General features: G+C 48.9%; 1 protein-coding gene across 3 annotated transcripts in view; it reads right to left on the minus strand.

Moving 5' to 3' along the window:
• PPP2R5C (protein phosphatase 2 regulatory subunit B'gamma) overlaps positions 1-26,278 on the minus strand; it is a 289,245-nt gene that overhangs the window by 255,250 nt on the left and 7,717 nt on the right. For all 3 annotated transcript variants that reach the window (XM_030215541.1, XM_030215540.1, XM_030215539.1), the window contains exon 3: positions 26,022-26,181. In XM_030215541.1, coding sequence (XP_030071401.1) covers positions 26,022-26,181 — 160 coding nt within the window. The remainder of the gene's footprint in view (positions 1-26,021; positions 26,182-26,278) is intronic.

Genomic DNA, 26,278 nt, shown 5'->3' on the forward strand with positions numbered 1-26,278 from the left:
ATCCTCAGAAGCTTAGCAGAGATTGGGTGGCAGAGCCGGTGGGGGAAGGCGGGGCTGGTGGTGGACAGACTTCTACAGTCTGTGCCCTGAAAATGGCAGATACAAATCAAGGTGAGGTATACACAAAAAGTAGCACATAAGAGTTTATCTTGTTGGGCAGACTGGATGGACCGTGCAGGTCTTTTTCTGTTGTGACTAAAGGAAAGAAAATTACCAAGGTAAGAACCTAATTTTCCCTTCCTTGTCATCAGCAGCAGATGAATCCATTACGAATGGGATGTATCAAAGCAATCCCTAGATAGGACGGAAACAAGCCACACCAGGTGCAAGCACTAGTGCTCCAAAAAGTGCGTCCCTCCTGGCAGCCACATCCAGCCTGTAACAACGGGCAAAAGAGCTTAGAAGCCCAAGTACCTGCACTACATATCTCTTGAAGAGAGAGTGCTCCCGTCTCAGCCCAAGAGGAAGAAATCGCTCTTGGGGAATGTGCCTTAAAGGAGTCAGGCAGAGGCCAGTCAGATAGCAGATATGCAGAAAAAATGGCTTCCTTAAGCCAACGGGCTATAGTGGCTTTAGTCGCTGGAGACCCTCTGTGAGGACCTGACAATAATACAAAAAGGTGATCAGAGGTCCTGAAAGCATTAGCCATCTGCAGATACTGCAACAGAGCCCTGCGCACATCCAGAAGGTGCAACTGCCCAAAAGATTCTGGAAACTCCTCCCTAGTAAAGGAGGGCAGATAAATAGGCTGGTTTAGGTGAAACGCTGAACCCACCTTAGGCAGGAAGGAAGGCACAGTACGTACCGTTACTCCGGACTCTGAAAATTGCAGAAATGGGTCTCGACAGGACAGCGCCTGGAGCTCAGATACCCGTCTCGCCGATGGAATGGCCACCAAAAACACTTGTCTTTAGATTCACATCCTTCTCCGAAGCTCGCCTCTGCAGCTCGATGGCCAACACTGAAGAGCTTTTAATACTAGCCCCAGGTTCCAAGCCGGACAAGGGGCCCGCATGGGAGGCTGGAGCCGAAGCACTCTTCTAAGAAACCGTGCAATGTCCGGATGCCAAGCCAGGGAGAGGCCAACAACCTTCCCCCGAAAACATGCCAAGGCTGCAACTTGAACAAGCAGGGAATTATAGGCCAAGCCTTTTTGTATACCATCCTGCAAAAAGTCAAGTATCAGCGAGACAGAAGCCCGCATGGGTATGATCGATTTAGAAACACACCAAACCTCAAACTGGCGCCAGATCCGAGCATAGGCAAAGGAAGTGGAACGCTTGTGGGCCTGCAAGACAGTGGAGATGACCTTGTTAGAATAGCCCTTGTCTCTCAATTGCGCCCTCTCAATAGCCATGCCGTAACACCAAAGCGGCAGGGATCCTCCATGGTCACCAGGCCCTGCGTCACCAGGTTCGGTACCAGAGGCAACGGAAGGGGAGCCTCCACCAGCATCCGCCGGAGGTCAGCATGCCACGGCCGCCTGGGCCAATCCGGGGCAATGAGGATCACCACTCCTTGATGCAGCCGAATTCGCAGGAGTCGCCGCCCTATTAAGGGCCAAGGAGGGAACACATACAGGAGGCCTGGGGGTCAGGGTTGACCAAGGCATCCAACCCCGCCGAGCGAGGATCTCTCCGTCTGCTGAAAAAGGACGGGACTTTGGCATTTGTGCTTGAGGCCACAAGATCCTCTACGGGCGTTCCCCATTTGGCACAGATCTGAAGGAACACTTCGTCTGCCAGTTCCCACTCCTCAGGGTCGATTTGATAACTGCTTAGAAAGTCGGCTTGCACGTTGCTCTGACCTGCTATGTGAGCTGCTGACAGAAGCTGCAGATGTAGCTCAGCCCAGTGGCATATCTAAGCGGCCTCTGCGGCCAGTGGTTGACACAGAGTGCCGCCTTGTCGATTTATGTAGGCCACTGCTGTCGTGTTGTCCGACAGAACTCTGACAGCCAGTCCCTCCAGAGTCTTGTGAAAGGCTAGAATAGCCTGGAATATCGCTCTCAGTTCCAAGCGATTGATGGACCACCCCGTTTCCTCGGGTGTCCACAGACCCTGGGCATAGCTTCCCTGGCAATGTGCTCCCCAGCCCCTCAGGCTGGCATCCGTTACTACCAGGCACCAATCAGGAAGTGCTAGCGGCATTCCTCGCCGCAGAATGCTGTCTGAGAGCCACCACTCCATACTGAGTCGGGCCGCAGGGAGCCACGCGAGTCTGCGTTGATAATCCTGGGACATAGGAGACCATCATTGAAGCAGGGCAATCTGCAGAGGTCTCATGTGTGCTCTCGCCCATGGCACCACTTCCAAGGTGGCCGTCATCAACCCCAACAGCTGGGCAAAGTCCCAAGCTCGCGGGCGAGGCATCCTCAGGAGCAGACGAACCTGATTCTGAAGCTTGTACCGCCTTTGGTCGGGTAGAAAGACAAACCCCGAGGCCGTGTCGAACCGGACCCCCAAATACCTAGAGATTGAGAGGGGGTCAGGAATTTACCCGTCTATGCTTAGCGTGCATCCAACGCTCAGGGGCATCCACATCTGACATCAGCCCCAGGCCATCATCAGTCGGAGGGGGAACAGGTAGCAACGCGGTGTCAGACACCTGCGGGAGAGCTCTTTTCAGCATGAAGGCTTTATGTAAAATAAGCACAAACTCGGGGGAGAAAAACTCACCCTGACCTCCCGTCTCCGAATTAGGAGCCACGGGGAACGGAGCTCCTCTGGTAGCCTCGGCCTAAGGCGCCCCTCTGCTCTCAAACTCCTCTGCAACCGCGGGGGTCGAGCCATGCGGCGCTTCCAAGATGGCGCCCGCTGCCAACTCCATCGAGCGGGAAGAATCATTGCTCGCCATGCTCGTACTGGCTCTACCGTCTAAATAGCACATTTTACAGAGCCCCGCTGCTGATCTGTGCTTGCCACAATGGGAACAGTGCTTAACTCCCTCAGCAGCCATTGCCGAAAAACGGCGAATAAAATTCAAAATGGCGGCTTCGCGCCAAAATCACCCCGATCGGAACGCTGTCTGCGGGCCCTCCCCGGAGGAGCTGAGTACCGCTCTTACCTCAAAGGACTGAGTCCACGAGCTCCGGTCACGCTGCACAGTCAGGAAAAGCCTCAGAAATAGCAGCACTGAAAAGCGTGGGGTTTTTTTGTTGTTTTTTTTTTAACTCTGTGAGGAAAGTCGGAGGCAAACAGCTACAGAGGTACTCCGGAGGCACAAGAGGGTGGGAAAGGGTGAACCTATATGCCTACACCCACACAGGGGGAAGGGTAAGGCAGGGAAAGGGCGAACCTATGTGCCTTTAAAGTGGGCTCCACTTAGCCACAACACCCCTGCTACAACTGGCAAAAGCACAGGAGCCACCCCAGGCAGAATCTTCAAGGAGCTGAACAAGCTGCGTCCAACCCTGCTGGGAGATAGAGAAATACTGAGAGGCAGATGGAGCTAGCCGTCCTAGAGGCACTATGGTTTTCATTGTTCTCTATCTCCCCCTGCTGGTAGGTGGACACAACCCATTTGTAATGGATTCATCTGCTGCTGATGACAAGGAAAAATATGTTAAAAAGCAGCGGTCCCAACACAGACCCCTACTATCTACCCTTCTCCATTGAGAATACTGACCATTTAACCCTACTCTGTTTTCTATTTTTTAACAAGTTTTTAAACCACAATAGAACACTATCTCCTATCCCATGACTTTCCAATTTCCTCTGGAGTCTCATGAGGTACTTTGTCAAATGCCTTTTGAAAATCCAGATACACAATACTGACCAGCTTACCTTTATCCACATGTTTGTTCACTTCTTCAAAGAAATGTAACAGATTGGTGACGCAAGATTTCCCTTCACTAAATTCATGTTGGCTTTGTCTCATTAATCCATGCTTTTGAATATGCTTTGTAATTTTGTTCTTTATAACAGTCTCTACCATTTTGCCTGGCAACGTCAGGCTCACTGGTTTATAAATTTCCCAGATCGCCTTGAAAACTTTTTTTTTTTTTTTTTAATTGGCGTTACATTGGCCACCCTCCAATCTTCCGGTGCCATGCTTGATTTTAAAGATAAATTACATATTACTAACAATAATTCTGCAAGTTCAATTTTCAATTGTATCAGTATGCTAGGATGAATACAACCCGTTCCAGGCGATTTGCTACTCTTCAATTTGTCAAATTGCACCATTACATCTTCCAGATTTATAGAGATTTCATTCAGTTTTTCTGACTCGTTAGCTTTGAATACCATTTCTGGCATCGGTATCTCTCCCAAATCTTCTTCGGTGAAGACCAAAGGAAAGAATTCATTTTATGTCTCCGCTATGGCTTTGTCTTCCCAAAGTGCCTCTTTTACCACCCCCCCCCCCCCCCCCCCCCCAATCATATAGCAGTCCAAATGATTCTTTTGCCAGCTTCTTGCTTTTAACATACCTAAAAACATTTTTGCTATGTGTTTTTGCCTCCAATGCAATCTTTTTTTTCAAAGTCCCTCTTTGCCTTCCTTATCAGCGCTTTGCATTTGCCTTGATATTCCTTATGCAGTGGGAGTTAGCAGGATACAAGAATCAGTTACTCTCCAGAAAACCACTTTCCTTCTCTCTCTCTTTTTAAGGTTCTTGTGCTGGAAAAGGAGAGTTTCACAGGAAACAGGGGAGAGGTAAAGGGAAGGAAGAAGTAAATTCACAAGACTCCAGAGACAGGGATCTGATGACCTTCAGATAAGACTCTGCAGACTCAAGCCACCTGCAAAGCTCAACTGACCAAATGGACCAGGAGGAAAGCATTCAGAACTAAGAGGCTGAAAAGTGTGTCCATCCACCTGCTGAAGATAGAAAACACTGAGGAGCTGCACTGGATGCCAATAGAGCTATGTCTCAGCTCAGTTTTCAGTTCTCTCTCTCTCTACCTGCTGGTTGATGAATACCACTACCCCAGAGGTTCTGGAATAGTGGGAAGCTACATAATGGAACCAGATTTATTAAATACATAGAATTTTTTTTAAAACAGCCTATGTCTCAAGAAGAATATTAAGCTTCAGAGTGCTAATTAACTGCCTTTTCAGATAAAAAAAAAAAAAGTTTTACCAAGGTAATGTACAATCATAAGAATATAGAAAACCATAATCAAAAATAAAATCCAAAACATACCATAAATGTTGGAACATAACCAATGGAATACAAATAAGTTATATACTCCATATTAACAGATGATTAACTATGATGACATAAAATTACAACTGAAAACTCTACAAACCACAAAATGACTAATAGTAATTAATATTAAAGTGTACATCTTAATTCAGTTTCACCAGTCAATTATTAGTAGTATAATACCTTAGATAAGGTCACACTAAATTTATTCTGACATTATTCTTTTAAGAATAAAGCACCTACTATTTGAATACACAGTGAAGCAGCATTAGCAGTACTATTAACAAATAAAAGACTCATCAGAACGCATAAGATTCCCCGAAATCATATTTTATTTCATAAGCACACGATTCGTGTACAGGATCTTATAACATCAATTATTTGTAAGACATAAATTACCTTAGAAACAAAACCCAAGTCTAGTTTATATCAGCTATCAGTGTTTAATCGAAACTATACAAAAAAAAAAAAAAAAAAAGAAGAGGTGAGCTGGTGTGCTTTGGAAGATAAAGATACTTAGGGCTGGCTCCTTGTACAATGCAGCGCTACTGGGTAGCATGTGTTGAATGCGAAGAATCCCATGGGAATTGAATGAGCTTCTTCGCATTCAGCGCATGCTAATCAGTAGTGCGCTTTGTATAAGGAGCCCTTAGTATTAAAGTGACATTCTATAACCAGACCACACTGGTCAGGATACTAACATGTATATGGATTTTAATTTTCCAGTTAATGTTCTGGCACATGACCTCAAAATGATATATCCTAGGTAGTCTTTAGTTTTTATTTATTTTTGAATGACAGGCAGATGCTATGTCATGTCTGAAGGGATTAGGACAGCCAACAGAATTGCGAAAACATTTATAAATGACCATAAATCAAAAATATTCAAATGAAGCTTCTTAACTAGCACTTATCGTGGACAACATTGATACCCACTATCAAGAATAAGAAAAAATCTCCTTATACCTTAATTTGCCAAAAGCATCTTGAAAACTTACTTCTTCCCAAAGAGTGCAAAAAAGCTTCATTTAAAAAAAAAATTAAATTAAAAAAAATATATATTAAAAATCAGAAGTACATGGCCCCTAAAGAACCAAGATGAGTTGCATGAAGACTTAACAAAAATGGAACAAAAAATAAAAAATATTTACTTTTCTCTTGTGAATCATTAACATCTTCCATCACTACAACTCAGAGCAACTTATATCATTAAGGGGTCCTTCTACTAATGTGCACTAACAGATTTAGTGCATGCTAATGATTAATGTGTGCTAAATAAGATGCTCATAGGAATATAATGGGCATCTTATCATTTAGCATGCACTAAATCCATTAGTTCACCTTAGTAGAAGGACTCCTAAGAGAACCAATCAAGTATCAGCAACAATGACAAATAACCCACATAATTCATACACATACAGCATCCATTAATAGCTATTCTAATAGTACTCTAACAAATCAACCCCCATTATATATTTCCCAAATAAATACGACTTGAGGTTTTACGAAAAATCCTCTAAAAAAGAAATACATCTGAATTGGAATACACCATTTGGCCACCAAATACGGAAGAGTAGCTGAATGTATAAGCTTATGCTTTATTCCTCTTGGATTAGGAAGGTAAAATTATGTATCATACCTGATCAATCCATAGACTGGTGGGTTGTGTCCATCTACCAGCAGGTGGAGATAGAGAGCAAACTTTTGCCTCCCTATATGTGGTCATGTGCTGCCGGAAACTCCTCAGTATGTCGATATCAAAGCTCCATCCGCAGGACTCAGCACTTAGAGAATTACACCCACAAAGGGACACTCTGCCCAGCTCACCACCGCCGAAACGGGGGAGGGGAATTAACCCAGCTCATCCCCACACAAGTGGGGGAGGGGAATCCGTCCAGCTCATCCCCGCGGAACGGGGGAGGGACACCACCCCGCCGATGCGGGGGGGATCTGGCTTATCCTGCAACCGCAACCGCGGGAGGAGCTGACTGACCCTAACACCGCCGAAGCGGGAGGGGTACAAAGCTGCCCTACAGCCGCACGAAGCGGGAGGGAGCGCCGGCAGAATTTAGGTCTCAATCCAACCCCGTAAAACGGAGGGGAGAGGAATGCAGCAGCTCACTGTAACACAAAATCGTCTCAACTCTTGAAGAATCCAATTGAAAAAACTTGAACACGAAGTCCTCCTGAATAGGAACTGAAGACTAAACTTGAACCTGAAATGCAACCAGAATATAACCAGTACAGATATCTGGGAGGGGCTATGGATTGATCAGCTATGATTAATGGAAAGAAATTATCAGGTATGATACATAATTTTATCTTCCATATCATCATGCTGATCAATCCATAGACTGGTGGGATGTACCGAAGCAGTACTCACCCAGGGCGGGACATTGAAATCCCTGACCGCAACACTGAAGCTCCAAACCGGGCCTCCGCCCGAGCAGCCACAGTCAAGCGGTAATGCCTGGAGAAGGTATGGGCCGATGCCCAAGTTGCCGCCTTGCAAATCTCTTCCAAGGAGACGGACCCGGCCTCTGCCATCGAGGCCGCCTGAGCTCTAATGGAGTGAGCCTTCAGCCGGATAGGCGGCACCTTCCCCGCGGCCACATAAGCCGCTGCAATGGCTTCCTTGACCCATCTTGCCACTGTAGGCTTAGCAGCCTGCAGACCCTTACGAGGACCTGCAAACAGGACAAACAGATGATCCGACTTCCGGAAATCATTGGTCACTTCCAAGTATCTGATGATGACTCGTCTCACATCTAGATATTTGAGAGCAGAGTACTCCTCTGGGTAGTCCTCCCTACGAAAGGATAGGAGACAGAGCTGCTGATTCACATGGAAGCAAGAAACAATCTTGGGCAGGAAGGAAGGCACTGTGCGAATAGACACTCCTGCCTCAGTGAACTGCAGAAAAGGCTCTCGACATGATAGGGCCTGGACCTCGGAAACTCTTCTGGCTGAAGTGATAGCCACCAAAAAGACTGCTTTCAACAGCAGGTCTTTCAGAGATGCCCTCGACAAGGGTTCAAAAGGCGGCTTCTGCAAGGCTCTTAGCACCAGGTTGAGATTCCACGCAGGCACCACTGAGTGCAGAGGAGGGTGCAGGTGATTAACTCCCTTGAGAAAACGTACCACATCTGGCTGCGAAGCCAGGGAAGCACCCTTCAGGTGGCCCCTGAAGCAAGCCAGAGCCGCTACCTGGACTTTAAGGGAACTGAGCGACAGGCCTTTCTCCAGACCTTCTTGCAGGAACGCCAACACTGAAGAGATTGGAGCAGTGAAGGGAGAAAGTGAGCCTGCTTCACACCACGCTGCAAAGGTACGCCAAACCCTGGCGTAAGCAGTAGAAGTAGAGCGCTTCCTCGCTCTCAGCATAGTGGCGATGACCTTGTCTGAGAAGCCCTTCTTCCTCAGACGCTGCCGCTCAATAGCCAGGCCGTAAGACCAAAGGGGGAGGGATCCTCCATCACCACGGGACCCTGATGCAACAGGCCCTGCTCCACTGGCAGTCGCAGAGGGTCATCCACTGAGAGCCTGATCAAGTCCACATACCAGGGACGTCTGGGCCAGTCCGGACCCACCAGGATTATCCGGCCCGGATGCTTTGCCACCCGGTCTAGCACCCTGCCCAACATGGGCCAGGGCGGGAACACAGAGAAGCTCCTGTGTCGGCCACTGTTGGAGAAGAGCATCTACTCCCAGAGATCGAGGGTCCCGTCCTCTGCTGAAAAAGCGCGGCACTTGGCAATTGGCCGATGTCGCCATCAGATCTAGGCTCGGCTGGCCCCAGCGCTTCGTGATGTCCAAGAACGCCTGAGCCGATAACTGCCACTCTCCGGGATCCAAGGTATGGCGACTGAGAAAGTCCGCCTTGACATTCATGACTCCGGCAATGTGGGCCGCTGACAGCTGTTCCAGGTTCGCTTCCGCCCACTGGCATAGATTCATGGCCTCCTTGGCTAGAGGGGCACTCTTGGTACCTCCCTGGGGATTGACATAGGCCACAGCCGTGGCATTGTCCGACAGGACCCGTACTGGCTTCAATGCCAGTACCGGGAGGAACTCCAAAAGCGCCAACCGAATGGCTCTGAGTTCCAGGAGGTTGATAGACCACTTTGCCTCTGCAGGAGACCAGAGCCCCTGCGCTGTCCTTCCCAAGCAGTGGGCTCCCCAGCCCGTCAAAGAGGCGTCCGTCGTGACGACAATCCACTCTGGGGTCACAAGAGGTATTCCTGCAGACAACTTCTCTGTCTTCAGCCACCAGCTCAGCGCCTTGCGCACTGCTGGGTCCAAGGGAAGGCGCACAGCATAATCCTCTGACATCGGAGTCCAGCGCTGCAGCAGAGAGTGTTGTAGTGGTCTCATATGAGCCCTGGCCCAGGGCACTACTTCCATCGTGGCCGTCATAGAGCCCAACAGCTGCACATAGTCCCAAGCCCGAAGAGGAGAGGCTACTAGGAACTGGTCCACCTGAGCCTGAAGCTTGACAATCCGATTGTCTGGCAGGAACACTCTGCCCACTTGGGTGTCGAATCGAACTCCCAGATACTCCAGGGACTGAGTCGGGCGCAGCTGGCTTTTCTCCCAGTTGATGATCCACCCCAGGGAGCTCAAAAGAGCAATCACCCGGTCCACAGCTTTGCCGCACTCTGCATAAGAGGGGGCTCAGATCAACCAGTCGTCCAGATAAGGATGGACTTGTACTCCTTCCTTTCGCAGGAAGGCCGCGATGACCACCATTACTTTGGAGAAGGTCCGCGGAGCAGTAGCCAACCCGAACGAGAGAGCTCTGAACTGGAAGTGTCGGCCCAGGACTGCAAAACGCAGAAAGCGTTGATGAGGAGGCCAGATGGGAATATGCAAATACGCTTCCTTGATGTCCAAGGATGCCAGGAACTCCCCTGCCTTCACTGCCGCTATAACAGAGCGGAGAGTCTCCATGCGAAAGTGCCGAACTTTCAAGGCCCGATTGACCCCTTTGAGGTCGAGGATAGGCCATACAGAACCTCCTTTCTTTGGTACCACAAAGTAAATGGAGTAACGTCCCTTGCCAAGCTGATTTTCTGGCACCAGAACGACCGCACCCCGGCGGATCAGATTGTCCAAAGTCTGATGCACTGCCACAGCTTTGACCGGAGACTTGCAGGGAGAGAGTACAAACCCGTCTCTTAAGGGTCGGCAGAACTCTAGCTTGTAGCCGTCTCTGATGACTTCCAGCACCCAAGCGTCTGAAGTTACCCTGGTCCACTCGCCCAGAAACGAGGACAGGCGTCCTCCAATCTGCACTGGGCCATGGACCAGGGCCCCGTCATTGGGTACGAGACCCTGGGGGAGGACCGGAGGGCGCACCTCCCGGACGGCAGTCTCTGCGAAAGGAATGCTGCTTGGGGGAGAAGTTCCTTTTGAAGGAAGATGGGGCAGAGGAGCCCGACTTGCCCGGGCGGTACCGACGGGCTTCCTGAAACCGTCCTCTGGAGTTACCGGGGCGAGCACTGGGCCGAGCCCTGACCTCTGGTAACATCTTGCCCTTAGACGTGCCGAGATCAGTCACAATTTTGTCCAGCTCGACCCCAAAGAGCAGCTTGCCTTTAAAAGGCAACTTAGCCAGGCGGGACTTAGAGGCGTGGTCAGCAGACCAATGCTTCAGCCAAAGCCAACGCCGCGCAGAGACTGTCTGAGCCATACCTTTAGCCGAGGCTCTCAAGACATCATACAGCAAGTCTGCCAAATAAGCCAAGCCCGATTCCAGGGCCGGCCAATCAGCCCTCAAGGAAGGATCCGAGGGGGAAGCCCGCTGCACAATCGTCAGGCACGCCCTGGCCACATAGGAGCCGCAAACTGAGGCCTGCAAACTTAAAGCAGCCGCCTCGAAGGACGACCTTAAGGCCGCCTCCAATCTTCTGTCTTGGGCGTCCTTTAGGGCCGTGCCACCTTCCACCGGCAACGCCGTTTTCTTAGTCACCGCATTGATTAAAGAATTCACGGTAGGCCAAAGAAAGGCCTCCCGTTCACTTTCAGGCAGAGGATAGAGGCGGGACATAGCCCTAGCCACTTTGAGGCTCGCTTCCGGGACATCCCATTGAGCCGAAATCAAGGTGTGCATGGCATCATGCATGTGGAAGGTTCTAGGTGGGCGCTTCGTCCCCAGCATAATGGCGGAGCCAACAGGGGCTGAGGGAGAGACGTCCTCCGGAGAGGAAATCTTCAAAATGCTCATGGCCTGCATTAACAGGTTGCGCAAGTCCTCTGAGCGAAAAATCCGCGCTGCAGAGGGGTCATCCGCTCCATCCGAGCGGGAATCCGTCTCCTCCAAGGAATCCCCAAAGTACCGTTGGGAGAACCCAGATACGCTGCCCTCATCTACATCAGAGGAGACAGAGTCCTCTAGGGCCTGGAAATCCACCCGAGGGCGTTTACTTCCGGGGGCCTCAACCCCTTTATCGGACAAGGGAGCCGGGGCAGCGTTTTGCATAAGGAAGGCCTGATGCAGCAGCAAAATGAACTCGGGGGAGAAACCCCCCAGACTGTGCACTTCAGCAGCCTGGGCCACAGCCCTATACGCACCCTCAACCGGCGCTCGCAAGAGCGAGGGAGAAACATGCTGCGCATCCAAAATGGCGTCCGGCGCGACACTCCGCGAAGGAGCCGCGCGGGAAGAACGGCGCTTAACTTTGGCCGCTTTTTTGCCGTCACCCAAATCAAGGGCGGCCATAGAATTAACGTCTCCCACCTCAAGGGCGGCCCAAGAAGAAGCCGTCCGAGCAGAGTGGTCGGCCAAGATGGCGGAGGCGAGCAGCGGGGGATGGGCATTTATGGCAGGAAAAACCGCCGCACCGGAGGAAGAACCGGGACACTGACCGGCCTCCAACCTGACACCCAACAAGGGCGAATCAGACTTTAAGACCCCGCATCCCCGCTAGAAGCGCACACGCGGTCCGGGGAGCGATTCTTTGCGCCCTCGCCCTCCGACACCATAGGCCACGTGGAGACCGATCGGGGAACCCCCTGCCCGCTACAAAAAGGTAAAAATTACCTGCTTCTCGCTCTGAGCTGTAACGAACTGGTGTCCCAGTGAGTAGCTGCAATAAACGTTGAAATAAACGCCCTTAAGGACGTCCAAAATATTTTTTTTTTTCAACGGAGCCAGCGGGAGGGGGGAGAAAAGAAGGGACCTGGCACCACCAGGTTTGCACTTGCTCAAAAACAGCCCTCAACCCCAGGTACTCAACAAAACCTAAAAATTAGGCTTGGAGACCTAGCCAGAGCTGCTGCTGTGTGTGACCACCACCTGCTGAGATAGAGAACATACTGAGGAGTTTCCGGCAGCACATGACCACATATAGGGAGGCAAAAGCTTTGCTCTCTATCTCCACCTGCTGGTAGATGGACACAACCCACCAGTCTATGGATTGATCAGCATGATGATATGGAAACATCCATTTCATATATGTTCTTATTATCCTTTGCTTTCTGTTAAATGGTAAAATAGTAACATAGTAGATGACGGCAGAAAAAGACCTGCACGGTCCATCTAGTCTGCCCACGATACTCATATGTATACCTTACCTTGATTTGTACCTGTCTTTTTCAGGGCACAGATCGTATAAGTCTGTCCAGCAGTATTTCCCACCTCCCAACCACCAGTCCCGCCTCCCATCACCGGCTCTGGCACAGACCCCGTATAGGTCTGCCCTCCCCTATCCTAGCCTCTCAACCACCAACCCCTCTTCCCCCCGCAATTGTACAGAAATCACAGCTGTCATAGGCCATAGACCTATTCCACAATATTTCACACAGTATTTCAAGAAACCTGTCTTTGACCTGTTTAACTACTAGATCCATTTTCAGCAGCTGCCACATAAAAATTTCTTCATTTAAAAGTATACCTGGTATTCACCTGTTGGCACTTAGGAGAAATGCCTTACCCGATAATTCTTTTCTTTAGTCAGCGATACCATTCTGCACAAAATGGGTGTTATCCCTTCCTACCAGCAGGTGCAGGTAAAGAAAACTGAATTCCTGCCAGCGACGTTACCAGCATAAGCAGAGGTGCTTCATGGAACAATTCAGAATGCATCTGCCCAAGCAGCAGTAGGTCCCTTTGTAACACACCCATGCCCCATCAACCACTGCAGCTGCAATAATAATCAAGCGAGCAGAACATCAGAGTGGCACTCCTACCCTGCATATACCAGGATATAGCAATATCACAGGAACCCTGTATGGCTGCCAATCACAAAAAAAAAATTTTTTTGAAGCAGTGAAAAGGAAAAACAGAGCACACCCAGAACCCCAGGCAGAGGTCTTCCAATGGCAGGATTGCAGAACAGTGTCGCTGACTAAAGAAAAGAAAATTATCCAGCAAGACAATTTCTCCTCTCTTAGTGTCAGCTCCACCATTCTGCACAAACAGGACATACCAAAGCAGTCTAATATGCACAAGAAGACAAGAGCCCCCCTCACCAAAATGACAGCTCTGCCCAAGTACGAGTGGATTCTAGTCAACACGTCCAACCTGTAGTGCTCGGCAAAGGAATGGAGCGATGACCAAAGCTGCCAGCCTGCAAATTTCTTCAGACGACAAATTCTTGAGCCTGTGCCCAGGCGCTTTCTCAGCCCTAGTAGGATGGGCCATCAGCCCTTGAGGCACCAGACGATTCTTGCCAACATAGGCAGACCAAATAGCCCCTTAATCCACCTCAGAATGGAGGCCTAGAGGCCGCCTGCCTCTTCCAAGGGCCATGGAAAGCACAAACATGTGGACAGATTTTATTCATCTCCTTCAGGGCAGCATCCTCTGGACATTAGCTCATGGAGCTTCAGATGCCCAGGAGCTGAATCTTCTGCAAAAAAGGAGGGCAAGCAGACCTCGTGATTAACATGGAACTGAGACACCACTTTTGGCAGACACCACTTTTGGCAGAAAGGAGGGGACTATACACAGGGGAAAAAAAAAAAAAAAAAAAAAGAGATACGGGTTCTGGCAAAATAGTGCCTGCAGCTCAGCGATTATACAAGCAGACGTGATAGATACCAGAAACACCACCCTGACAGTAAAGTCTTTGGAGGAAACTAAGCACAGATGCTTAGTCAGCCTTAGTCAGCACCCACAGAACCAGGCTGAGGTCCCACAAAGGAAAGGAAGGGTGTAGCAGAGGGTGAAGATGAGCCACCCTTCAGGGACCGAGCCACTTCAGAGAGATACCCCTCACCTTCCCAAGAAAATTGGCTACAGCTGCCACCTGGATCATCAAGAAGCTCAGACCCAGCCCGTGATCTAGGCCTAGCTGCAGAAACCCCAAAATATTGGGATCGAGTCCTCCAGGGAGACAAGAACTACTCCCCAAACAAAGATTCAGGAACTTGTCAGACCCTGACGTAAGCCAGGGCACTAGACGCCTTCCTGGAGTGCAACAGCATAGAGACCACTATGGGGGAGAAACCATGCATCTCCGAACGTCTCCTCTCAATGGCCAAATCATAAGACAGCAGGAATTCGTAGCTTTCATTTCTACTGGCCATTTCCAAAGCAGACCCCAAACCCTGGGCAGTGGAAGAGGATCCTCCACCAGGAGGTGCCACAGACCTGCATACCAAGGCCTGTAAAGCCAGTCTGGTGCCACCAGCAGGACCAGATGATGATGACGCACAATCCTGTGCAAGAGACAACATATCAGAGGTCACAGATGAAAGACTAACCTTCTAGACCACTCCTTTCTTTTGCACCAACTTCACCCGATAGTTTTGAGGAACACAGTACTAGCATGGTTCTCCTCCTACCTTTCAGACCACACTTATGCAGTTCACATTGATTGTTCCATTTCCCTACCATTTTCTCTAGATTCTGAGGTACCACATGGGATCGATCCTCTGCCCATCCTCTCCAACATCTTTTTGGCTCCACCCTCCTTCAGTCCTTAGATTTCACGACATTTGTTTATGCAGAAGACATCCAGGTTCTTACCACTCTACATCCTACAGATGCATTGCAAATCTATAATATAAATCAGAACTGGTCATAACTTGGCTTAGAAACAACAAATTATCCATTAGCCCTAATAAATCTCAAGCTGTGCTTTTCACTGACAATATTATCAAGGCCCTTATAAATGCCCATACTCCTTTGTTTCACCCCAGTTCCATTGACCAGCAGTGTCAAAATCTTAGGAGTTATTGTTGATAACTCACCAACACTTACTTCTCAGATATCTTCCATTGTAAAATGTTCATTCTATAAAATTCAAATGATCCATTCAGTATGCTTAACTGTCCCTCTGAAGAAACACTCAAGCTCATCGGGAATAAAAGTTGGCGCTGGCGCCAGCCTGCTCCTGTTGAAATTAAACACCCAACCCAGACGAAAAACTGGGGGTGAACCAGCGCTGAAGGGGTCTCGAGTCATCTAGGTACAAGAGAACACAAAAACCTGTGTCTTCGCAGAAAGACCGCCACTATGAGCATTACCTCAAAAAGGGTCCTCGGGTTCGACAGAACCAACTGGCAGGGTCCAGAACAGGAATGAACTGCCAAGACAGCACGTAGCGGGAAAAAGAAGTATGCCTCCTTGAGATCGAGAGCAGAGAAAAACTCTCTCTCCCAAATGGAGGCAATCAGAAACCTCAGGGCCACCATCCGAAAATGGATACCTGTGGATCCCTTGAGATTGCACTGTTCCCGTCTTCCTGGAAACCCCAAAAAGGACGGAGTACTGACCAAAACAGCGCTCGGCAGGAAGGACAGGAACAATGGCCCAAAAGGATAGCAGCACCTCCACTTCTCTTCCACTCTGAGCAGACAGAGGCCCCCTCTGACAAAGAGACTGCAAGAAGAGAGGGTCTACCAGAGGGGAGAACGCCAGCCAGACGCCAGCACCCCGAAAATCCAGCACCTAAGCTGAGAAGGTAGTCCACACATCCCGAAATGCCCCAAATCAGCTCCATGTCGGTCTACATGGGCCAGCCAGCCAGGCCACTCAAGGATGCTCGGGAGACAGCAGCCACTCACCCAGAGTGCCCTGCTGGTTCCTGGTTCCCCGTCCCCCGGAAGGAGAATGCCAGGCTCGACACCGAGCCCTCTGGCCAAAATTCTGAGGACTAGACCTACCCTTAGTGCTGACACAAAACCGGGCACTTGCCGAGCCCACAGGATGGTCTAAGAACGAGGAACGTCCCCTGGCAAACGCTGGAGTCCGACTCACCGAGCTGCTGAACCAAATTGCTGAGGGTGTACCCAAAAGAGAAAGGTGCCCCAAAGTGGAAACCTGACCACGCAGGCCTTGTATGTGGCAACCACCGCAGGCAGAACTGACAGCTTGTGGTGAATGCCAAAGACATACCCTTGGCCGAAGCCCGAAGAATGTCATACACAGCGTCCACCAGACAGGCAAAACGTGCCTCCAACCAGGCAGTCCGGGGACTGCCCCGGGAAACAAACTGCTGCTGCCACTGCAAACACCGCAGCCCACGACCAGGAAAGACAAAGGGCTACCAATAGAAGCCTGCAGCTCCTAATGTAAACGCCTCCAAGACGGGCTACAAGGTCTGATTTAGTTCCCCATCTAGCAGATTCCGCGAGGCAATACCGCCAGCAACCAGGAAGGGAAAATTCAAGGTGACTGCAGACACTGAGTCCAATGTAGAGAACGAGCTTCTCCTTCTCCCTGCACTAGAGAAAAGAAGTGGGCCATGGTTCTCCCAACCTGCAGGCCTGAGTCAAGTACACTGTACATTGTGGAAAACAGGCCCCGAATGACCATTACATGGGGAACACCTTGGACAAGCCCCTGAGGCCCTACGCAAGGCTAGTCGCAAGACTCTCCTCCAGAGAACCCCAAGGGTTTCGCTATGGGAAGCGCTGCTAACGTCAACAAAAACAGGGAGCCAAACTCCCCCCGCTGAAACAGACCAAGCACCCGAGGGTCATCCCCCTCCCCCAGAGGGAGCTCACCATCCACCAAGGGCTCTGACAGAGGAGACCCCATAGAGCAGCCCAACTGCAGCAAAACAAAATGAAGTCTCCACATGTTATCCGTTGCAAACTCCTGGGAGCCGGCGGGGAAAACCCTGTCCCGTCCCCCAGGAGATGCTAGGGCCGTTGGAGACGGGACTACTTGCATCAACCCAAAGTCTGGCAGAGCACAAGAGAACAAGCCCGGAAGGGTAGGCTCTGACTCAGGGGGGAACTGGACTAAATACCGTGCAGCAGCTGGAGGAGGAACCCCGCCCGCTGCAAGATGGGCAGCTCCTCACACTCCCAGCAGGGGCTGCCATAAACGAAGATTGTTGCAGCGCAAGAAAGCATATGGCACACCACTGGCCCACCAAACTCACTGCGCTGCCTGCACTGTTCCTTATCTTCTGAAGTAGACTGGTTGCTGAGCAGGCTCCCTAAGAACGCAGAACACTCCAGGGAGGAAAGCACGACAGGGACCCAGGACCACCAGGTATGTCTGCCCACTATGCTCAACTGGGAACCAGTTGACCAACTGGACCAGGAGCAAGGCCTCAGAACTAGAGAAAGTCTGTCCATCCACCTGCTGGAGATAGAAGATACTGAGGAGCTGAGCTGCTAGCAGGGAGCTATGTAGTGGTGCTCAGTTCTGTATTCTCTATCTCCACCTGCTGGTTGATAGGCATAACTACCCACTTGTCCTGGAATAGTGGGAATGAAGGTAATGGAAAGTAGCTTTCATCAGCTGGGTGACAACGACGTTGAGACCCCATGACATTGGTGGAGGTTTCACAGGGTGCTTTGACAAAAGAAAACCTCTCATGAAGCGAACAACTAAAGGCTGTCCAGAGATGGACTTACCTTATACACGTTGATGATAAGAACTAATTTAACAAAGGTGAACCCTTACAGAGTTGGCCTTGAGACCAGACTCTGACAAGTGTAGAAGGTACTCAAGCAGGATCTGTGTAGAACAAGAGGATCTAGGGCCTTACTCTCACAACAGATGGCAAACCTCCATTTAAAAGAATAACACCTCTTAGTGGAATCTTTCCTGGAAGCCAGCAAGACTCGGGAGACACCCTCTGAAAGATCCAAGGAAACAAATTCTAGGCTCTCAACATCCAAGCATGGGCCTTCAGAAGGGCAGAGAGTTCCTCTGCAAGCATCTGCCTGTGCTGAGAGCTGAATGAATGAGCTCTCGGTGGCCAATTTGGGGGGTTGGAATGCCAACTGAGGGTGTATCCGAGACAAACTATTTGAAGAACCCACTGGTCAGAGGTTAGGAGAGGCCAACATTGGTGAAAACATTTCAACCTCCCCCCGACCGGCAAGTCGTCCGGAGTGGACACTTGCTGCAGCTGATTGAGCCAGTCAAAAACTCGTCCCTTGCTTTGACTGGGGAGCAGCAGGGCTTTAAGGACATGCTGTTGACGAGAACAAGCGCGCTGGGGCCAAGCCTGAGCAGGCTGTCGAGCTGAAGGAGCGTACCTATGCCTAGCGTAGTAGTAGGGAGAGCTCCTTGACTTGCCAAAAGACCTCCTAGATGAGAAGGTAGACGCAGTAGGCACCTGGCAGGAGACAGAAGAGATAGTATCAGTTTCTTGATTTGGTCTGAGACCTCCTCAACCTTCTCTCCAAAAAGATTATTCCCCCACCCCCACAAGGAGCATCCACTACTCTCTGCTGAACAGAATGTTCCAAGTCAGAAACATGCAGCCATGAGAGTCTGTGCATTGCTATACTTTGAGCAGAGATCCTGGATACCACATGAAAAGTGTCGTAAGTGCCCCTGGCCAAGAACTTTTGACACGCCTTTTGTTGCTTGACCAACTGGCAAAAAGGCACAGCCTGACCCGGAGAGAGCGTACTGACCAAGTCTGACAGCTGCTTCACTGAGTTCCGCAAGTAAACACTCGTGAAGAGATAGTATAACTATATACGGGAGATCAGCATTGAGGCCTAGTACATCTTCCTCCCAAAAGAATCCAGGGTTCTAGCTTCTCTGCCTGAGGGAACCGAGGCATAATCCCTAGTAATCTTGGCCCTTTTGAGCGCGGATTTCATCACCATAGAATCGTAAGGCAACCGAGGCCTTACAAACCCAGGCTCACTGCGGATCAGTTACTGGGTGTCAATTTTCTTGGGGACAACGAGGACCAACAGAGGGGATGCCCAGTTCTTGATAAGAACTGCCTTGAGTATCTCATGAAGAGGAGCCATCACAGCCTCTTTAGGAGGAGTTGTATAGTCCAGGACATCAAGCATCTTGGCCCTGGGCTCATCCTCCACCTCCAAAAGAAATGCAATGGCATCAGCCATTTCCTTTACAAAAGATCGGAAAGAAAGGCTCCCCAGCGGAGTCTGTCTCCTTTCAGGTGGTGAAGAGGGCTCAGAAGGAATCCCATAAGACTTGTCCGAGGAAGAGTGTCTGGGATCCTCCTCCAATTCCCATGAGCGCTCCTTGTCTGCGTCAGACAAGATCTGTCTATGGGATGTCCGAGACAGAGCCTGCCTCGATGCCGAGGAGCTATGTCCTCGAGAGCAGCATCAAGAGACTGGCTCCCGCCTCGACTCCAGCGAAGCTTCCTCCACCAAAGTCGAGGGGGTACCGGCCTGGGTAGCAGGTGACACCAGGGTCGCAAATGGCGCTGGTGTCAGAGGCTGTACCACAGGCGGGCTACAGCAGAAAGTATGGCAGACACAAGCATGCCAGCTACCGAAGCACAGTGCTGCATAAGGCCATCCAGGGAGCAAGGCCCAGATGCGCTCATCGAGGGAAGACATCAGGAAAAGCTGGCTGAGGCCAATACAGGAGCAGGATCTGGGCTGCTTGAAGACAAGCGCATCGGCATCTCTTGAATGGAGGGAGAGCAGTCCTCCCGACATAAACGCTTCTCGAGTGCCGAATCCCTCAGCACCGTAGAGCTCCCAGGCTCCTCGGTGCCGACAAGAACGTCATGAAATCCTCATGTCACCTCGGGGTCGGATCCGATGATGGACGGTTCCAGGAGGCTTCGAGACATGTGGAGCCCCACTCAACACCTCACTGCTCCCAGTGTCTAGAGATCTCAAAGCAGCCATGCTTACGGATGCTCCTGATGTCGAGGAACCGGACCTGGCTCCAAAAATCTTTTCATAATGAGACTCTCAGGAAACTTGGGTCCCTTCTTCATACGAACACAGAGAACACAGTTAGCAGGGCTATGGTCAGGCCCAAGACACTGCAGATATGAAGAATGGGTGTCTTCCCCAAGATGGTCCGGTTGCACCAGGTACAATGCTTAAAGCCACTGGGAGTCTTTGTAGACATGGACGGGAAAACTTCGCTGACCAAATCAAATGACTCAATGGTGCCTGAAAAAAGGGGCGAAGGCACAAAACAAAGGAAGGGAGAACCTGACTGGAGTCAGGGCCTAAAACTGGTCTGTGACGTCAAAAAATAAAGAAAACTTAAACGCAGGCAATATAAGGGGGAATTTGCAAGGTTTAAAAAAAAACAAAAACAAAGAAACAAAACACAAAATGAAAACAAAAGAAAACAAGCTCTTACACCGGGTGTGTGAGGAGAGACCGAGAATGAGGCTACTCCTCAAGCGGAAAAACACAAAACCGAGAGGACCGCGTTCTTGAGGCTGACGGGAAGGTACTCGCGAATGTGCAGTGGAGCGCAGCTCACACTTCACAAAGCTCCAACTTTTTTACTTTGGCATGCCAGGCCGGGCAACTAGGATCACCGTCTAGCCACTTGTGAGAATATGCAAGCCTGCTTGTCCTCTGAGAATGTGAATGACTCTACTAGACATTCCATCTTCTATCCAAGGTCCTACTCTGGAATGCTTTACCAAATTACCTTAGACTCCACTCTTCCTTCCAAATTTTTAAGGCAAACTTAAAAACCTACCTGTTTACCAACACCTACTCTTAGGTAGGTTTCCACGAGGCAGGCCTGGACCGTGCAGCTGTCCCTATGTGTTTCCCCACCCCTCTTTCTTGTTACCATTGCAGTTCTCTCTCCACCCCCCCCCCCCCCACCCCTTCCCTTGCTTTCTTTTTATCTTCATCCTCCCCTTCTCTTGCTTCTTACATTAAATTGTAAGCTGCCTAGACATCTATTTCATGAACAGGATAGTAAATCTTTAAATAAAAACTTACATAACATAATAGTCATACTGGGTCAGACCAGTATCCTGCTTCCAACAGTGGCCAATCCAGGTCACAAGTACCTGGTAGAAACCCAAACAGGAGCAACATTCCATGCTAAGAAGTGCCCCCCCCCCCCCCCCCCATGTCCGTCTCAATAGCAGACTATGGACTTTTTCGCCTTCAGAAGAAAAATTATCCTTCTGGCCATGCTGAAGCAAACCCCGAGATACTCCAGGGACTGAGACAGGGCCAGATAGCTCTTCCCTACTCAGCCCAGGGATTCCAGGATGGAAATGACAGAAGTAGCAAAAGTGGCCTCCAAAGCCGAGTCTGCCCAAATCAGCCAATCATCCAGACCCGAATATCCTGCTTCCGTAGGTGCACAGCCACTACTCCCATCACCTTGGAAAAAGTGCAGAGCACCATAGCCAGGCCAAAGGACAATGCCCAAAACTGAAAAGCCAAGAACTCCCTGGCTGTTCCAAGGCAATGACCCCAAGATGGGGTGAAAGGAACTGTCCTTCTTTAGGACCATGAATAGGTGGAATACCCTGTCCAGGCTATGTTCCACCGGAAGAGCAGGTTCCATCGCACCTATATTGCAGGGATGCTGAAGAGTAAGAGCAACAGGTTGTCACTTTAGAGCCAAGATGCAGAAAGGACATGAAGGTTTCCACTGAGTACTCTTGACCACCTCCAGAAGCCACTGATCTGAAGTGATGAAGACCCACTCATTGCGGAAGAGAGACAGCCTGCCTCACACCAGAAACTAGGGGCCCAGCGTACCCTCATTAGGCAGGCCAAGCAGATGCAATCCCACTCGAGGGACCGAAGTGCCCAGCTTGCTTGGAGACCTCGAAAGGACCCCTGCTTGATGGACCTAATCTGTCCCCTGCCTGTGCTGGAGGGTGCCGAGTGGACCTGAAGCAGCCTGCCACCTTGAGGCAGAGGATCGCTGTGCACCCTTGCCGCAGCTCAGGGAGACAGAGCCACACCTCCCCCAACAGCAAGTGCTCCCTAAAAGGCAGCAGACTCAAAAGCTTCTTGAAAGCCATATCCATACACAGTGGCAAAGCCACAACCAACGGCAACCTTCAACACTGCCACTGAGTGTGAAGCCAGATGGACCAGATCGTAGAGGACATCCACCCAAAATGGCAATCCCAGCTCCACACGAGAAATATAACTATTTTATCCTGCTGTACTATGTAGTTTCTTGTAACTTTGTTAGCCACATTGAGCCCGCACAAGCTGGGAAAATGTGGGATACAAGTGTACCAAATAAATAAACAAATCTCCGAGACCCCTGGCAACCATTGGAACCCCTGCAGTATGGAGCTATGTAACCGCCACAAATAACCTAAATGCTGCCCCCCCCCCCCACTGAAAATGGGGGACTGGGAGCCCAAGAGGTCCTCCCCCCCTCCCCCAAAAGAACCCAGCCACTCCAAAATGGCCAATCTGTTCTATGGCACCAAAACCCCAAAATGGGGTCCCTGCCAATCCCCATGGAGACCTCCACCAAAAGGATGGGAGTTAGGGTTAGGGTCAGTGCTACGATAAGTTCCCACAGGGCACCCGTTCAGGGCCTGCTCAACCATCTGGGTAAAATGAATCCAACAAACCACCGGAACCCCCCTGTAGAGGGATGGTCAGGAATGAAATACCATCTCATGACCAGGGCTTTATTCTCTGTGAGTGAATTGAGAAGGGAGGATTCCAACTGCCAACATGCCTTGACAGGACACTGAGGAGGAACGTATTCATTTCAGGGTGGAGGGGAAGAGTACACATAAAATGCTCACTGTGGGAAGAGCCACACTATAAAATTAATCCATTACTCTCGCTCAGCAGCCTGTGCAGCTTATGCCAGCCAGCATGCCCTACCATGTGGCAAATACACAAGAACTTGCCTGACTGCCTTGGCCTACCTCGGTCCGGGGCTCCAGCATATTGTCCCCGGCTCTCTCTGGGTGCACCTAAAGGGAAATTCCCTACTTAGTTCTTTACAACAGAATAAGCCTCTGACAAAGGGCATAAAGATAGCCAGGCCGACTGATTTTTTTTTTTTTTTTTGGGGGGGGGGGAGGGGGGGAGACAGAACTTTTGGAAAACCTGGGAGCTGCAGGGGGAGCCCGTGGAGAGCACACCCAAACAAGGTGAACGGGCATGAGGGGTAAGGGGATGGTGACCCTCACCTCTCAGTCAAGGGCCCCACAAGACCAAGCCAAAGCCTCAGAGTGGCACTAAGAAATGTGACTGGGGACTGCGGAGCCAAGCTCCTCGCTCAACCAGGTATGGTCTCGAGACTGACCTGGGAGGGGTCGTTAGGCTTGGATCACACTGTGTGGCTGCGACAAGTAGAACGGGGAGCGATGCCAGGGACAGAAGCACTGTCGGGATACCTACCACCTGCTGAAGTGGAAGTTGTCATTAGGCTTGACCATGCTGTGCGGCTGTGGCAAGTAGAGCAGGGAGCTAGGCCAGGGACGGGAAAAATACTGGATTGTTCCAGGGACTCTCTCTGCTTATACTGGTGATATCACTGGCAGAATTCAGTTTTCTTTAACTCCACCTGCTAGTAGGAAGGAATAGAAACCATTTGTGCAGAACAGTGGAGCTGACACTAAAAAATTATGCATTTTGTAACTGAAGTGCATCACTGAACATATCAAGCTTTTCAGTGCCCTCACTCTGCCTCAACCCACTCTCTCCTTTTGTAACACATGCCTAACAGAGTTTTATTCATAAAAAGGCTAAAACTGTACAAAGGTCTGACCCCCAATTTTACAAGTACTTTTATGGTGGTGGTGGCACAAAAAAACACATTAACCCCCGGATTCTATATAGCGCAGCTTATGTTGGGCGTGCAACGTGCAACTCCAGTTGCATTTGCACGTGCAACTCAATTAGTTCATAAGCCAATCAGCGCCAATAACTGCAAATTAAGCAATTAACACTAATTACGCGCAGAACTAAGCGTATTCTACAACATGCTGCGCATAAATTCTAAGTTGCATAATTGAAAAGTGGGCGTGGAATGGATGAGTCATGGGCGTTTCTAAAGCCTATGAGCATTGTAACAGAATACATCTAGTCCATGCCTAATTTCAGCATTGGGACTTACACCAAGTTACTTGGCGTAACTGCCGCAACTACATTTAGTCAGGCATAACTGTACACAACTAGATTTAGTTGCGCAGACTGGCATTTGGCCTATTCTATAAACCAAGTAGAAATTTAGTTTTATTCTATAGAGCATGCCTAAATTAGGACATACCTTATAGAATTCTTTAGGCACTCCTAAATGCTTTACAACACAGACTTCATCTCTTGGAGTCCCTACTCTTTTACACCCACTAAAGCTTCTGTGATCGCATAATTCCCAGGAAATATCTTTGTCGTGTCATATTGTTTCATGCAGATCTATTATAATACAAAAGTAATCAAACAAGTCTCACTTAAGAAAACTGAAAACATTTCATCAAACCTCAATTTATATTGCTCTTGGCCTACAGAAATTGTTGATGACATCTTTGAATAAGATAAGAAGTTTTTAATCTTCAAAATTAGTAAATACGTTATGCACAGGTACTCTGGCTCCTTGTTGCCCAATAAAACAGATATTTTAAGATCACAATACTGCTTCAGTAAATTGAATGTTTTATTTTTTCTCCTAGAATGTTAAAAGTATATGGTAAATCCCTTTTATTAATGAAAATGATCTTTTTTTTTTAGGAATTAAACCTCTATATTGTCATTCTAAGTCCTACTACTCTTTTTGAAGAGTAACTTTTTAAGTTTTGTAATTCACAATACTTTGGGTCTCTTTTACTAAACCACACTAGCGATTCCCGGCACGACAAATGTGCCACAACCCATTCATTTTGAATGGGCTGGGTTGCATTTGCCACATGGGAATCGCTAGCGCAGTTTAAGAGGCCCTTTATTTCATAGCCCTACATACCCTCCAGTACCATTTCAACCTAGCTGGGGAGAGGGGTTTTACTTGGTGAGGTTAAAACATCTTGGAATAATCAATGCAATTTCCATAATGGTACGAGTCCTTCAGGACAAGCCTAAAAAGGTATTAGCCAAAAGGCACAGATTGTAAAATTAAAACAGGAAAAGCAAAGGATGAGGATATTGAATATCTCATTGGGAAAGTAACTCAAAGGAGGAACCACATAGAACCACCCACAATGGAAAAGATAGTTTTCATATCTTTTCATGGGCAACCATTAAAAAAACCTTATAAAATACTCTCTTAAAATGCCTTCTACACTATGTCTTACATTATTGCTAATTATTATTACACCACACCAATTACAATACATGTCATGAATCCTTTGGAGAGGATCACTTTTACAAATAAGGCCTATGTATTTATCATCATTTAGACCGCCATTTGCTGTCTGATTCAAAAGCAGCTTGCAAATAGGTTCACATTAAATATTAATGGCAGCTTTTCCATATTAAATATTTAAGTATATAATGGAACTAATCACTCTTCTAAACTTCATGTTAAGCCCTTACAAATTCTTAAAGTATTTTGCTCTAAATCTGGCATTGTGTTAAAAAACCAGAATACTGTTAGGGACTTATATGAACAGTAGGTACTTTTATAATACAACCTCCCAGTGAAATAAATTATAGAATTATACAAATCAAACTGTAGTACAAATTAAAAATAAACATTTCATATACCATAAGCACTTCTTCCAAGTATTCATCCACAAAATTTAGTGAGAAAGAAAGTACCATACCTTTTAAAGCCGACAGTTTTTGAAGCTCTCGGTTATTGCTAACATTAAACCTAGAAGAACTCTGTCGTTTTTCTTTCTTCACTACAGCCTGTGGGGTGGGTATTTTAATCTTTGATATTTGTGCTGTGGGGGGTATGTTGTTTGTTTTTTTGTTTGACACCTGGAATATAAAAAGAAAAATAAATCAAAATTAAATTGGTCTACCCTCCCCCTCAGTAGCCTGTGTTGCTGCTCATCTTCCCAGACAGTATGCCAAT

The sequence above is a fragment of the Microcaecilia unicolor genome, chromosome 9 (assembly GCF_901765095.1).
Source record: "Microcaecilia unicolor chromosome 9, aMicUni1.1, whole genome shotgun sequence".
Classification (NCBI taxonomy): Eukaryota; Metazoa; Chordata; class Amphibia; order Gymnophiona; family Siphonopidae; genus Microcaecilia; species Microcaecilia unicolor.